Source organism: Mastigoproctus giganteus, chromosome 5, assembly GCF_048544385.1.
Source record: "Mastigoproctus giganteus isolate SK-2022 chromosome 5, ASM4854438v1, whole genome shotgun sequence".
NCBI lineage: Eukaryota > Metazoa > Arthropoda > Arachnida > Uropygi > Thelyphonidae > Mastigoproctus > Mastigoproctus giganteus.
This window is the reverse complement of record NC_143579.1, coordinates 110,747,258-110,762,778: the sequence shown is the minus strand read 5'-3', so window position 1 is coordinate 110,762,778 and position 15,521 is coordinate 110,747,258. Positions and strand designations below refer to the sequence as shown.

General features: G+C 37.8%; 1 protein-coding gene across 2 annotated transcripts in view; it reads right to left on the bottom strand.

Annotated features, from left to right (window-relative positions):
• The window catches only part of LOC150085638 (transforming acidic coiled-coil-containing protein 3-like), a 292,710-nt gene that overhangs the window by 154,872 nt on the left and 122,317 nt on the right, over positions 1-15,521 (bottom strand). For both annotated transcript variants that reach the window (XM_090374148.1, XM_090374149.1), the window contains one exon: positions 5,307-5,359. In XM_090374148.1, coding sequence (XP_090230274.1) covers positions 5,307-5,359 — 53 coding nt within the window. The remainder of the gene's footprint in view (positions 1-5,306; positions 5,360-15,521) is intronic.

The following is a 15,521-nucleotide window of genomic DNA, read 5'->3' as shown; positions in this document are numbered from 1 at the left end:
CACTGTCAAGCTGAGCTTTCTTCAGAGAGACCTAGATAGACTTCAGGAATGGTCAGAAAAATGGCAGCTGTGCTTTAAGCCAACAAAGTGTAAGGTATTACACCTGGGAAACAGTAATCCCAAAAAAACTTATTCACTTGGTGGAGTTCAACTAAACCCAGTACTGGAGGAAAGGGACTTGGGTGTTACGATACGGTCAGACATGAAATTCTCTGAGCATTGTAAACAGGTTGCAAGGAAGGCCCATGGTGTCCTATCGATGATCTATCGAACTTTTGCAAGTAGAGATAGGGACGTGATAATTCCATTATATAAGGCTTACGTTAGACCACACTTGGAATACTGTGTTCAAGTATGGAGACCGCACCTAAAGAAAGACATCGAGCTTCTTGAAAGGGTGCAAAGAAAGGTAACTCGCCTGGTGAGATCGGCAAAAGGGCGTCCTTATGAAGAAAGACTTCGAATATGTGGGTTGCAGAGTTTGGAAACTAGACACCTTAGAGGAGATTTGATTGAGGTGTTTAAGGCTCTGAGAGGCATCAGTAAAATAAATGAGGACAAAATTTTTAAGATTATAAATGATGCTAGAACTAGGGGACATAAATTCAAGTTACGGGGGGGGGGGGAATGTTTAGATTGGACTGCAGGAAGTTTTATTTTAGCCAGCGAGCTATAAATTACTGGAATAAGTTGCCTTCATGGGTGGTAGAGGCCAACAGTTTGGGGAAATTCAAAGGTCATCTGGATAGTACTTTCGGGTAAAGGTAGCACATAGGATGATAGGTTTAATTCCCCCCCCCCTTTTATTAATTATTATTATTATTTAGTTATTTATTTTATTATTATTATTTTTTATTTTGTTCAGGTTTTTTTTTTTTTTTTGGCTGGTGCAGCATAAGCCATAGGCTTTCTTGCACCATGCAGCCGTTACTAATACTAATTGAGACGTGTAGAAATCTTTAATTTCTACATGAGAACTATAGAAATTTTTGAAATTTTGTTAACAGCCATTGGGAGTTTCAGTAGTACGGATCAAAATTTGTGCAGGTTATTGAAGACCCTAATTGTCTGATTACGAGCTAAAGATTTTCACTGACTATGTAATCGCAGATTTTTGCAAGGACAGGACAGGACAGGTACGAGCAGCCAAAACAGCTCGTACCCGGCGAGGCATGGACACTACAAGATTTCTAAATGTGTCTAGTGGTATCTGGTACCAACACGTAACCAGCAGATCCTTTAACTCCTGTAAGGTCTGTTGATGGGACGCCACAGACCGGAGTTGCTGTTCGAACATGAACCACAGATGCTCGATGGGATTAATAGGGAATTTGGAGGCCAGGGCGATACCTGGAAGTCTTCCTCATTTTCCTCAAACCACTCTCGAACAATCTGGATGGCATGGCATGGCACATTATCTTGCTGGAAGACGGCACTGCCAGAGGGGAAGACCACTGCCATGAAAGGGTGTACTTGGTTAGCAATGATGTTTAGGTAGGTGGTAGACATCAGAGTGCCCGGCACATGGATGACTGGACCCAGGGTTTCTCAGCAGAACATCACCCAACGCACGACACCATCACCACCAGCTTGTTTTCATCCTATAGTGCATCCAGGCACCATCACTTCCCCAAGTAAACGATGTATGCACATGTACCCAGCCTTCCACATTGTGCAACAGAAACATGATTCATCGGACCAGACGACCTTATTCCAGTCACTCAAGGTCCAGTTTTGATGCTCGCGTGCCCATTGTAGGTGCTGGCGCTGGTGACCCATGGTTAGCATGGGCACTCTGAGCAGCCTGAGCTGCGCAGTCCCATTTTCAGCAGGGTTCCATGTACTGTATGTTATGACACATTATTCCCGTCACGTCACCAGCATTCCAATTAGCAGCGAGTTGCACCACAGTTGCCCTTCTGTTACCACATACCAGGGTGAACTATGGCATGGACAGGACTGCTGTTTTGGATATGCTCTGATCCAGTCGTCTGGCCATTACAATTTGGCCTTTGTCAAACTTGCTTAAGTCTGCTGCCTTTCCCATCTGAAGAACAAGAGTAACGCTGATTAACGGAGCTCAGTATCAGGTGTTTTTTATACCGTGTCCTGACCCATGCCGTAGTTCACCTGCAGTTGCTTCGATCATAATTTTTTGACTCATCGGTGTGTGTGTGTGTGTGTGTGTGTGTGTGTGTGTGTGTGTGTGTATTGATGAGCAACTCCAACATACAAAGAATAAAACATTATGCATACAACGTTTATGGACTGTTTCCCTTAGATTTTTTAGTCAGCACTCAACCTATACTATGTGATTTGAACTAACAACTAGCAAGAGAACAGTGATAATTTTAATCTATGTCACTTTTGAACTAATACATTTTCCATGCCTTTCATTTCCACATTGGATTTTATCCATTTCAAATATCAACTCTGTGCAATTAACATTTTTCATTTCTACAGTCTTTCAAATTGCTGAATTTTAATTACAACTATCCTGTATAAGTGTTCTTTCAAATGACTTAAATAACTTGTTATTATGAACTTCCTTAGAAAAGTTCTGGGTAATATTTATCATGTTCCTAAACTTTGTTCTCTAACTTTAATCCTGGCATAAATAAATTCATGATATCTAGTACAGTTTTAGCCAGTTGCTGAAGACCACCTCCTGCAACTGACTGAAGGCGGCTGCACAAAGTTTAGTCATCTAGGTTTTAAAGAATACAACATAATAACAACCTAATTCAGCGGTTTTCAACCGGGGTGCAGTGGCACCCTAAGGGTGCCACTGCACCCCTTGAATGTTGTTGTGGCACCCTAAGGGTGCCACAACAACATTCAAGGGGTTCCATGTAATTTGGGTTTAAGTTACTTAAACTTATTTTTTAAAAAAATTATGTTTATTTCATTATAAAAAGGTATACAGTATCTTTTTAATTTTGTGGTGATCCATAATTGATGTTTACGGAGTACCTATTATAAAGAATAAAATTATATACTGTATATATATATATAATTTGTAATATGAAATGTAATTTTTATAATTATATTATTGTAATAACTATCATATAACATATATTTTTTAAATATTTTATATATATATATATATATATTTGAGAGAGAATCAGATCTAACAGGCAGAAAAGAGTGGGGATGCCGCAAAACAAAACAAAGGGTGCTTTGTTACTTGAGGGGTGCCATTATTAAAAAAAAAGGTTGAAAACCACTGACATAGAATTTCACATTTTCATTAACTTGAAATTTAATGGGCTGAAATTGGTAATCTTGCCGGGGAAGAATATTAAGAACTTATTATGCATGATTAAAACACTATAAATGCTGACATTTGAAAACAGTAATTAGCAGTGGTGAGCTATAGTGGGCTCGCATGAGCCCATTGTTATTTTTTTAAAAAATTTGCGAGCCCATTGTTGAGACGATCATTTATTTTACAAATGACATCCTGGATGCAATTATTGAGGTGGGACGAGCGGGGGCCATTCCCAGCATTTTAATGGCGCAATTGATCGGTTATGTATTTTAGAATTGCTTCATTTTTGATTTAATTACAGTCGGATCTCTGTTTAACCAACTTCTTTATACCGAATTATTTTTTAAAATTCCCCTTGGTAATTACATTTAAAATACAGTAGTTTCCGTAGAACGAAAATAATTTCCATATAACGAACAGATTAGGAGAGAACTTTGTATGCATTGTTCTCACCTCTGGCCGTTAGGTAATTAGAAAGCACGAATTAAAGGTGAAAAGATTACCGTTCTACGTTAGCGGTGTTCGTAAAACTTATGCAGCCACATTCCGAGAAGTCGTGCTTGTCAATCTGCTTTCCATAGCCAGTCAGAGAATTAAGATTTCGGACATGGATAATAGCCTTTGGTCAACCTGTGTTGTGGTTCCCCTTTACTCCGACAAACGGGCGTATGTTTTTCGGAGAAGTGAGTGATCCACGCGTTTCAGTAAATTTCTCCGTCTATGTTTACATGGTCACAGTAGCTGAATATCTGAGTGATTCAAGTATTAACTAATGACAGTAGCAACGTAGGGGGTTTGGGACTGAGACAACTAAGATATTATAACATATTCTACTGGAAATCGTGGAATTTGAAAGAACTTTCGTCTCGGTGGCAAGACTGTGAAAACGGAATAAGAAATTTGTTTTCTGATAAAATATGAAATAAAAATGAATGATTTTAGAGATTTTGTCGAAGACAGTTTATCTTTAAAAGAGTAAAATTCCCTTTACAATTAAGAAAGCCAGAAATATCTTTGAAACCAATGCGATTAGCAGTGCTGAAGCTGAGCAAGCTTTCTGGGTAATGAATAATATCATCTGAATGAATAATGTTGACAATTAAACACATTGCAGATTATGATGATCATACATCTAAATGGAAACCCATTGGTTCAATTTGATCCGGATCGTTATGTCAAATCATTCTTCTGTAATAACAGCTCAGCTATTGAGCAAAGAAGATCGAAAACAAATATTAATAAAGCAGTAAATTGCATATGGCAATTTTTAGAATAAAATTTTCTTGAATATTTATGCAATATTTTTTTCATGTAATCTGTGATTTTTGTGTACCTTTTCTAGAACAGTTTGTTTTTTATGTAATATTTGTTTTTATATTCTAGAATGTTTTGCAATAATTCGTTATTTGTAATATGGGAAATATTTTTATTTTTTATTCTCAATATTAAAATTTTTTCATGAAAAAAAAAAAATGTATCCATTATATTTCCCTAGTTGCAAAAAAAAAAAAAAAGAATAAAAAAGTTGCGCGTCTGCCCGACTTTTTTATTCTTTGCAAATAAAAGGATGTTTTATTTGAAACACAATTTATTTGACATCACAATTTATTTCAAAATTGTGATGTCATACTATTCAAAAATTCCAAAAAGTTAGAACTCGAGATATCGTACTGGTCACGAAAAATGCATCACGCGCTCTAATCTAATCATATTACTAGTGAGTGTTCTGCACAGACTAGTGACCTCAGTGTAGGAAGCACCTCTAGCAGATGCCGCAGGTGATGTCGCTTACGTGACCGATCAGATTTACTCGGTAGGTACCCCCCCCACAAAGGATATTTCAAAAATCGGCAAAAGTGAGAGTCCATTGTTAAATTATTCAGAGCTATCCAAAGTTGGCTTCTTCAAATTAGCATTTGAAGAAGCCAACTTTACTAACTAATATCTGTTTAATATTAAGTTAAATATTAATAATTAATTGGATTATTATGGTCATTAACTCTCAATACCAAAATGTATGCTAACTTCTACTCACTTTTGAATTTCCAGCTCTCTGCAAGAATTCAAATGCTGAGGGATCTTTCAGGACTACGAGAAAAAATAAGTTTTTATTTAATATTTCTCAAAGAATTTTAAAAAATATATTGACATTCTCTTAATACTTTTATTTAAGTATTCAATTACCATTAAATACAATGGCTGACTCAGTCAATGATGTAACCTTAAAAAAAATCAATCTGATAATTATAATCTTTGATTGGGCGGTAGTCTATATCATACAGAAATTTTCAACTGACTTCAAACAATGGTGTGTGTGTGTGTGTGTGTGTGTGTGTGTGTGTGTGTGTGTGTGTGTGTGTGTGTGTGTGTGTGTTGGGGATGAACAATGGGAGTGAGTTAGCCCAGGGCTCAGCAAGCAACATTCGATAGGTGGTCAGTCTAGTGGCTATGGCCTGTATCATACAAATATTGGAACAACTTTCAGCTAAGGACTCCACAGTATGGAAGCTAAACTACTGACATTTTACAGAACCAATCTCATCTGTCAAAGATATTATGGATAATAGCACAACCAATCGCATTCAATTAAGACAACTACAGAGCATTTTCGTAATTAGTTTCTTATTCAACATCAAGTGCAACAAACTTTAACCTAAAGTTTTCCTTGAGCAACATGATGCATAAGTAAACTGCATTGTTTTAAGATAATAAAGCACTCAAAACTTATATTGGTACTATTATGTTTATTTCCAAATTGGAAATGTGTACATAGTTCTTGTAACCGGAGTGACCTTTTGGTGATATTGCAAAGATACTGAAGAAATGGTAAGAAAAAAAAACCACGAAATGTTTGATTCCATTATGTATATATTTCCAGTTTGAAAATAAACATAATAATACCAATAGGTTTTGAGCACTTTATTATCTTCAAACAAGCTTTAACTTTTTTTTTTAATGATCGAGGAAAAAGTGATGATATGCAAAGATTGTTCGTATTCAAAGAATATCTATCTTTAATAGATATTCTTTGAATATGATATCTTTAAATAGATATGCAAAGATAGATATTCTTTGAATAGATATTTAAAAACAGATATTCAAAGATATCATAGCATGAGATTAACTAACATTTGCTGCTTTAGAAAGTTTGAATCACACGAATTTAGCACTAACAAGCAAAGTAAACAACAATATTTTCACTTCACCACACAATTAGAGTATATTGCATAATGTCTCTTCCAGAACAGCTTTTCTCCAGTATGTTATAACCCTTCCCCCAATGGGTTTCAACTGTCCATACTTAACTGGTGATGGCGTGGCACCTTGGTGCAAATGACGTTCATCTGTACAGTGATTATCAGGCCATTTTTGTCTCTGACAGTGATGTAGCATCAGAACATGGAGTAGAAATCAGTGTTTACAGTGATGTAGTGTTGCCTAAAATGACTGCAGTGATGTAAAAAGCATGACGAGCTTTATTTATCAAGGTGGCAAAATCTCATGTGGAAGACAATCTGTGCATATCAAATTGACATTTCTTCCATTCAAACACTTGTTTGGCAAAGACATTCCTGCTCATTATTCTAGGAATGTTTGAAGCTTGCGTTGTTGCAAGAAGAGGGTCAAAAAAGTGGCTTCTTTTATGGTACCAACAACTACACACCAAATACAAATGTTCATTAACTACAAATCATCAAGCTATAATTAAGTGCAAGACAGCTTTTGTAATTTCAGCATGCAATTGGATGAAACTACCAGTGTGTCATAGTGCAGTCAGTTTCATCCAGTTGCCGTTACAAACTGAAGTTAAAAAGGCTAGCTTGCACTTAACTAGCTCAATGACTTCTAGTTAATGGCTTACTGATCTAGTATTAATGGGATCAGTTTTTTAAACTAAAATTTTTTCATCTACTTTTAATGATTATTTAACCAAACAGACAGACAGTGAGGTGTCTGTCTGTCTTAAAAAGCTCTTGCTATTTTTAATATTATAAGAGCTAGTTTCTAATTCTTCCAGACTTTGTTCAGTATACTGAAGCCATAACAGCAATTCTAAAATGAATAATTTTATTTCTGTAAAGAAGTTACCTTAAATCTTTTGCTTTTTTTTAACATACACCAGCTCACCCGTTTGAAGGGAACAAAACTTCGGTAACGTCTTATTACCTTCAGACTTTCTGCAGTGTGTGATGTCATTCTTGCAATTAAAAAAGCAACTTTGTAAGATGCTTCAAGAAGCAAGGTTCTTTCACCAGAACAAATCCAAGTTTTGACACCTGATGACCCAAATTGGGCATTCTTTTACTGAAATGCTTTTAAAGATTATCTAAGAAATTCCAGAATGAATTGAAGAAACTGCTCCTTCAGCTTCAAGGGTTTCACATTGTCACTGCAAAAAATTTTAAGATCTGTACTCTTACTCCAGGAATGCTTGGAAGCAAAATTGGAGGCCTGTTATCTGCTCAATTTATCACAATAACAGATACTCAAAGTTGGATATGAAATGTTAATAAGAATGCAATATTATTAAGTACACTGGACTCACCTTTTGATAGGAAATAGGTTTAAATCTTTTGTCTAATTTCCATTTCAGGAACTCTATTAAGCCATTTAAAACTGCATAAATAACAGTCAAGTAGTTATTTTATTTATTTATTTTTTTTTTAATTTTTAAGAAATCTAAGGCACATCTGCCAGACAAATAATAATTGTTGTTTAGACAAATTTGGTATAAGCTGTCAATTACTGTGTTCTGACAATGCACATGGAACTGGCATTTTTCAAGGTACTTGCCAAATTGTGTAACACTGGCTTTAACAACTTCTCTAATTTGATCCCCCTCCCATGCCTAGATTACATGCTATTTTCCGGACTGCAATTTCAAATCATGCTTTCCAAATTATTCAATTCAAGTTAAATAAATTTCAAACTGAATTTAGAATTGTGTAAAAATACACATTTGTAAATTGACTATTCACATTCTTTACTTTATCAATAAAATTTGCTCATATCATTAATTTTATAATAAGAGTACATGTTCCTGAGATGGATATTTTAGTCCTTACATTGGCTGATGATTTAATATGGTAATAAATGTTTTTTTTTTTTTAAATTCAACTACATTCAAATATATATTGGAAAATACACCTTATAAATTTAAGATTTAGTACTATTACACATTTAATATAATTTTACAACACACATCCAAAGTATGTCATTTTACTTCACGGGAAGTATACAAAATGCAATGGAAGTTGGTATAACAGTGAAAAAAATAAAAAAATAAAAAGTTGCAGTTTAATGTTCAGGGGTTAGTTTATTTAATCAGTAAATTGCCTTAATTAGTGAGCTGCTTTCCCCCTCCCCATTTTGAATAGTTAAGAGATGGGGGGAGATAAAAAGGCCATGTGCACAGCGACAAGTATATATTACTGGAACTAACAAAAATGACAAAATAAGAACTTCCTTTAAAAAATTAAAATTCTTTTAAAGCAACATATCCCATTATCAGCTACTAAAACAATGGCAGGGAAAATAATCATTACATATACAGGCAATGTCTGTGATGAGTATAATGAACAACTATACAGAGAAATAGAGTAGACTAGTAAATCAGAATGTCTTATATTGGGAAATTTTCACTTTCCAGATATGGTAATAAATGTTTTATTACCATATCTGCAAAGTGAAACTTGTGAGTTTATCACTCTCATACTAGCAAGGTTTTTGTGGATTTATTGGATAAAAGTTTCCTACAGAAGCATGTTATTCAGGCAAAAAGACAGAGCAATACTCTTCATCTGATTATCAGCAGTTATTCTTCATGCATTAAGAATCTGCAGATAAAAGAACCACAGGGTAGCAGCAATTACAGTGTACTATGAGTTTTACTTGAAATATGTAACTATCATCAAAGGTAACAACAGTGGTCTCAAGGCGCCTCCGTAGCCAGGTGGGAAGGAGCAGCAGTGCGTAGCACACGCTTCTTGATTAGACCGGGGTTCGAGCCCGTCACCACCAAATACGGAGGATGCGGAAAGGTCAGGGAATGACCACCGCATATCCCGGAGCAATATGGCCGTAGTTGCTAATGCTCCTAAAAACCAAATAACAAACAAACAAACAGTGGTCTCAGACAGTTTTTAAATTCTATTTGGTGGGATAAACTGATGATGTTAAAAACACCAAATTCTAAATGAGAAGCATTCGGGGAAATAATCACAGCAGATACTAGGCTTTCATACCAACTAAGAAATGCTGTTCAAGGCTCAGACCTAAATGAATGACAGATGAACTAATAAGATTTGAGGCAGAGAAGACAAATATATAGAATGCATATAAATTACCAGGTGATACAGATGCCTATGGTGAAATCTGCAATAAAGTTACAAGCTAAGGCAGCATATGAGAAGTCCCTGGCAAAGGATGCAAAGAAAAACAGTAGAGACCTTATTTACGTAAACACTAGAAGGAAGGGATGAATCATGTTGGTCCACTTGATATTGATAGTTTCACTATTGATGACCCTGCTCAGGTTGCTGACAAACTGAATAAGTATGCTGCATCTACATTCACACATGAGGAATTCTTTAGGGAAGCGAATGCCAGAAGTTTGATAAATTGTAATAGGGAACAAAATGATTTTGTGATAACTAAGAGGAAAGTGGAAGAGAAGTTGTTGAAGATAAACAAAAAAAGGCACCAAGGGTATCAGATGGGATCTATCCAATTGTATTAAGGGAGCCAGCAAAGGAGGTAAGCAACCCCTTAGCCATAATTATGAGAGCATCTTTGGATTCAGGGAAAGTCCCTATGGACTGGAGATGTGCGAACATATCCCCAATTCACAAAGAGGGATCAAAGGGTGATGCGAGTAATTACAGACTTGTTAGCTTAACTTCTGTTCGAGGGAAAATAATGGTGTCAATGATTAAAGAAGTATTGCAGGACAGTAGCGCAGTTATACTTCAAGAACCATTACGGGACAATCTTATCTGACCAATTTCATTGGATACTATGATGCAATAGCAAAATAAATGGATGCAAAAAATTATTTTAATATCATATACAGGTAGCCCTCGATTTATGTTGGGGTTAGGTTCCTGGGAGGACAGGCACAAATGGAACCCTTTATATAATGGAGTCAATTGGAAATCACAGGGTTAGGTTCCGGGCACCAAAACTTTTACCTACCACTGTGCATAGATTGTTTTATTTTATTAGCATTCTTCATAGTAATAGTCGATAGCCCTACACACATTAGGGTGGCTTTCAACAGATTCCATCCTCCGAATATTGCTAGGATTCAATTAACTATTTTTACCAGACATGGCGTGTCTTTATTCTATTAAATTAAAAAAACTTTATAACACGATCGGAAAAAAACTGCATACGGCTATGACTATCATTATTATTTAATTTATTAATAGCACAATTAATAAAAAAATGTTAGCGTAATAAATTTCCAACACATGTAAATAGCATAAACAACAACCAACTGAATGCTTCACCGCAATGGACCTTTGCTACCTGCATCCACGGGTGGTTACTTTGAGGGCGGGAATCTTTCTTGTCTCTGATAGGCTCAGATTGTCCTAAATCACGTGAACAGTGCACGATACATAGCACAGTATGATGCCGATAAATTTTGTCTAACGATTTTAAACTTTCAATTTATAAAAAAAGTGCAAAAAAACACACACCACAATGCCATTTTTATTTTTAAATAAAAATGGCATTGCGGTTAGTGATCGGCGCTATTGCAAATCAGACCAGCACAAAACGAGGGCTACCTGTACTTGGATTTTAGGAAAGTTTTTGATTCTGCTGCACATAAAAGACTGCTGTACAAATTGAAACAGGGTGGCATTAAGGGCAAGTTACTGTCGTGCATAAAGGGATGGTTCAGTGGGACAAGAGTGGTAATAAATGAAAATTGCTCTCCATGGACTAAATTATTAGTGGAGTTCCCCAGTGTTTAGTGCCGAGCCCATTATTGTTTTCATTATTTATTAATGATACTGATAATGGTATATCAGGCTTAATGTCTAAGTGTACAGATTACACAAAGGTCGGCAGAGTGGTTAATGCTAGCAATCAAGATATGCTACTGCAAAAAGATTTAGAAAAATTATGCAGATGGGATGAGAAATGGCAAGTGATGTTTAATGTTGTTAAATGCAAGGTATGGTATATGGGGAGCAGTAATCCTGGATTAACGTACCATGTGGTACCACACTCAAGGTAGTGGAAAATAAAATACCTGGGGGGGGTAGTTTTGAAGAACTTAAACGGCACAGGAGAGAGAGAGAGAGAGAGAGAGAGAGAGAGAGAGAGGAGGTGGAGACAGCTTATCAGAGGAACAGACCAGTCACAAGGCTGAATTACTGGTTGATGATGATATATACTTAGGTGATAGTATGCCAATTCTGGTACATTTATGAAATGGACTAGATGTTTTAGAAGGTGAAATGGAATGCAAGAGAGGTGCTATTGGCAGAGACCTGATATATTCAGCCGATTATGAGTACATAGCCAACAATGTGACATCAGAGTTCAACCTGTTTACCCAAAATCAGTTGAATGACTTAGTCCTCTCCAAACATAAAGCTGAACTTCTCACCTCAAGGTTTATATACAACCCAAAATAGCTTACACTCATGAGCCAAAACATTATGACCATCCCTGTCTCTATAATTGGAAGCATCCCACAGCACACAGGAATGACGTCATTGATCAAGGAAGCATATATAGTGACTGCACGCATAGTGCTTGTCAGTATGGAGCCCACAAATTGGGAAAATGGAAGGACCTGATAGTTTGAATGGAAAATGATTTGTTGTGCTATAAAGAGATGGGGGGGGGGGGCAGCATCTCAGCAACAACAGGCACTCCAGTTGTTTGAGGGCCACCATAGTGGTGTGGTGGGATAGTTTGAAGAGGGGACACACAACCACCCAATATGTCAGAACAGGAAGACCATCACTAGCCAGTAGTCGAGGAGAACAGTGATTGGCAAGTGGTGACCAGCTGAGCCATCTGCCCATCAGACAGCCCACAATCACCCAATTAATGGCAAACAACCAGGACACACAGAGAAATGTTTCCAAGCACACCATCCAGCGGATGCTCTTGCACATAGCCCTACATGTGCCCATGCTGACCAACAGTCATCAACACTACCACTGACAGCAGGCATGAGAGTACCATTCCTGGACATTGGACAACTGGAAAAAAGTTGCCCGGTCTGATGAATTTCAGTTCCAGCTTCATCAGGCTGATGGACAGGTGTAAATTTGACAGCAAGCAGGTGAACAACTACAACTTGCATGATTGGACAAAAACAGGTTGGCAGCAATAGTATCATGGTTTAGAAGATTCTTTCATAAACATCATTGGGTCTCCCATTCCCACTGAACAAATCCTCACGCCAAGATCCTAACTTGGCTTTATTCAAACCAAGTTTTGCTCAAAATGGTGATCATGTATCCAGATGGCACTGGATCCTTTCAACAAAGCAACACCCCTGTCAAAACCTGCATTGTGCAGGAATGGATCATGGCCAAGCATTTTGTGTGCACCCCTGGCCACTGAGTTTCCCCTAACATCAATCCCATTTAACATTTGTGGGATGCATTATTTACCAGTCCATACCAGTGGCTTGCTCCATTGATGAACTGTATAGTGTATAATGTTAATTGTAATGTGGCTCCAGGGGGTCCCCCCAACTCCACATCAGGCAATGTGATGAATACAAAACTCTGTAAAGGCCAGGTTTATGTAGGCTAGTGAGTTCATGTAGTGCTACTGTGTGTGTGTCGTTCATCTGGCCTCAGCCCAGGGGGCCTGTATTTTCACACAAAAACCTCTAGTTTACCATCCAGCACCACGAGGAGGAAAGGTCAGGCAGTAGAGAGTGTAAAGCACTGACAGGGTGAACCCTGTGATAGCCAAGGATACAGACAGGGAGAGCCCAGTTAAAAAAAAAAAAAAAAAAAAAAAAAAGTAAAAGCTTGACAGTAGTATTGGGAAAACAGGAAATGGGAGGTGGTTAAAGTGGTATAGAGAAAGAATGGGGGGGGGGCAATAGTAAAGGCACCCACCTGGTTGAAGGGACAGTAGAGGCCCCCAAGACAGAATGCCCATCCTGCCCTGGGGTGGGAGTTGACAGATGGCAGTGGTTCAAGGTTCTAACCCACCAGACAAAGGGCCACACAGGTTGGGGGAGAAGAATAAGGGAGTGAGAGAACAACCAAAGCAGGTAGTAGGAATGAAAGATCACAGGGAAAGGGATCCCTATGTTGGAGCTCTGGTGTGGTGCTCTGTCCCACACTGCTCAGGGTTTAGTCCTGAGCAGTGTCATCATCTCACACGATGGATGAGTAGCAACGGCATGGTGTCTGCTTGGATGGGCAGGGGGCCATAATGAGTCTTCTGCCCATCATCCTACCTGGGGAGGATGACAATTTACTTCACTCATAATCTACATTCACACTCAGCTTCCATTTTATACTATTTTGTACTTTTTCTTGCATTTCTGTCAAGTTTTAATTTTTTTTTTTTTTTTCTTGTATTTTTTGTACACATCCACCATCTCCAATCTCACACCAGGGGTGGATGCAATGGTGTATAGTGTAATGTAGCACAATGAAAATAAGTTTAGTTAAATATGGTAAATTAAGTAGATGTTTATGGGTTAGTATTTATGTAACTTATTAAAAATTTTAAAGATATATTCTCTCACACTCATACGTCCATTCCTTTCACTTATTCCATTTCATTCCCACTGCACTGCTACCTCAGGCCCCCAGAACTTACTATTAAATTTTCAGTTTGGGTGCAGTCCTGGCTATATATCTTGCATGCCAAAGAGGTATGCAGCGGTTGTGCTGATAGTAGTTAACTTAATGTGTTGGTGTTATTCTCTAATCACCTATACTAAACTGATTTGTATTTCATGTTCTCAATCTCATTCATATCTTCATTTACCAAAATTACTTTCATTCTCTCTTGCTTACTCTTTTACCATAACTTCACATTTTTAGCCTTTCACCAAAATTTCGGTTTCACTCAACCACATTCATTCAGTGCCCAGCACATTCACTCATGCTTTTAGATTCTTTCATTTATTCATTTCATTCATCCTTCTTAGATTCTGCATTGCATCATCCTACTACTAGCTTACTAATATCTTTCAGCTAAGTTGATGCCCTGGCTGCTTGTACACCCCCCAACTTTGTTTTCTTTAGGTATGGGACACCCCCCCCCAGATCCTACACAAGGCAGGGTAAGTCTTGGGGGGGGGGGGAGCTGTCAACACAGTTTAGTCAAAATCTGATGCCTGTCAGGGTGCCGGATACAGTCAGCATCAGTTTTTATATGTCATCATCACTGTGGTGGGGGACTTCGGCATTTTAGCTATGGGTTATTGTTTAGATGCTGTGGGGGGGGGGGGCTGAATTGCCCTTCTTTGGATATTTCTTCACATTTTGAATATCTTTTGTGTGAAATTTGTTAAAGCTTTATATTTGTCCTCCTCTATTATGAATAAATGTTCTTGTCCCCGGGTGAGGGGCCAATTTCTGTTATTAACTGAGTTCTAGGAATGTCATAAATCGTACATTCATAAAGAATGTGTGTCCAGTCCTCACTCTTGCCACAGGTGCAATATGGGTCATCAGTCAGCCCTAAGGAAGTTAATTTAGCCTTTAGAGAGCTGTGACCTGTCAATATAAATGGTTGTGAAAAGTCGAGGCGGGTACCACTTTGGTGGCTTTGGGCTAACCATTGCTGCCTGTGGCAGATACCCTTTGGTAACCAGACTTATGGTTTCCTGCTCCCAATTTGTTTGTCATAGCTCGTGGAGCTTTGTGGCTATTCTTTTCCTTTCAGCCTTGATGTTATTGGCTGTGTCAAGGGCTATCCCCAGAATTTCTATGGGTATGCCCTTCTTAAGACTGTAGTACAAGCCTCCTCTGGCTATTTCCAAGTAAAATGGGAGAGTACCAGCCAGCACCTGCAGTGCCAATGTGCTCACAGTGCAACATGCTCTGGTGATAGTGAGAAGTATTGTTTTCTTTATTGTCTCTAATTTGTTTCTGTTTCTGATTATGGCAATGCAGGTAATTGACACACCGGCTCCATAGGTGATGACAGGCAAGAACACTGCTTGGTATATGATTGCCAGGATCCTTCTGAGCCCCAAACAGCCCAACTGATCCTGGCAATCCTGCCTGCAGAGTTTATCACT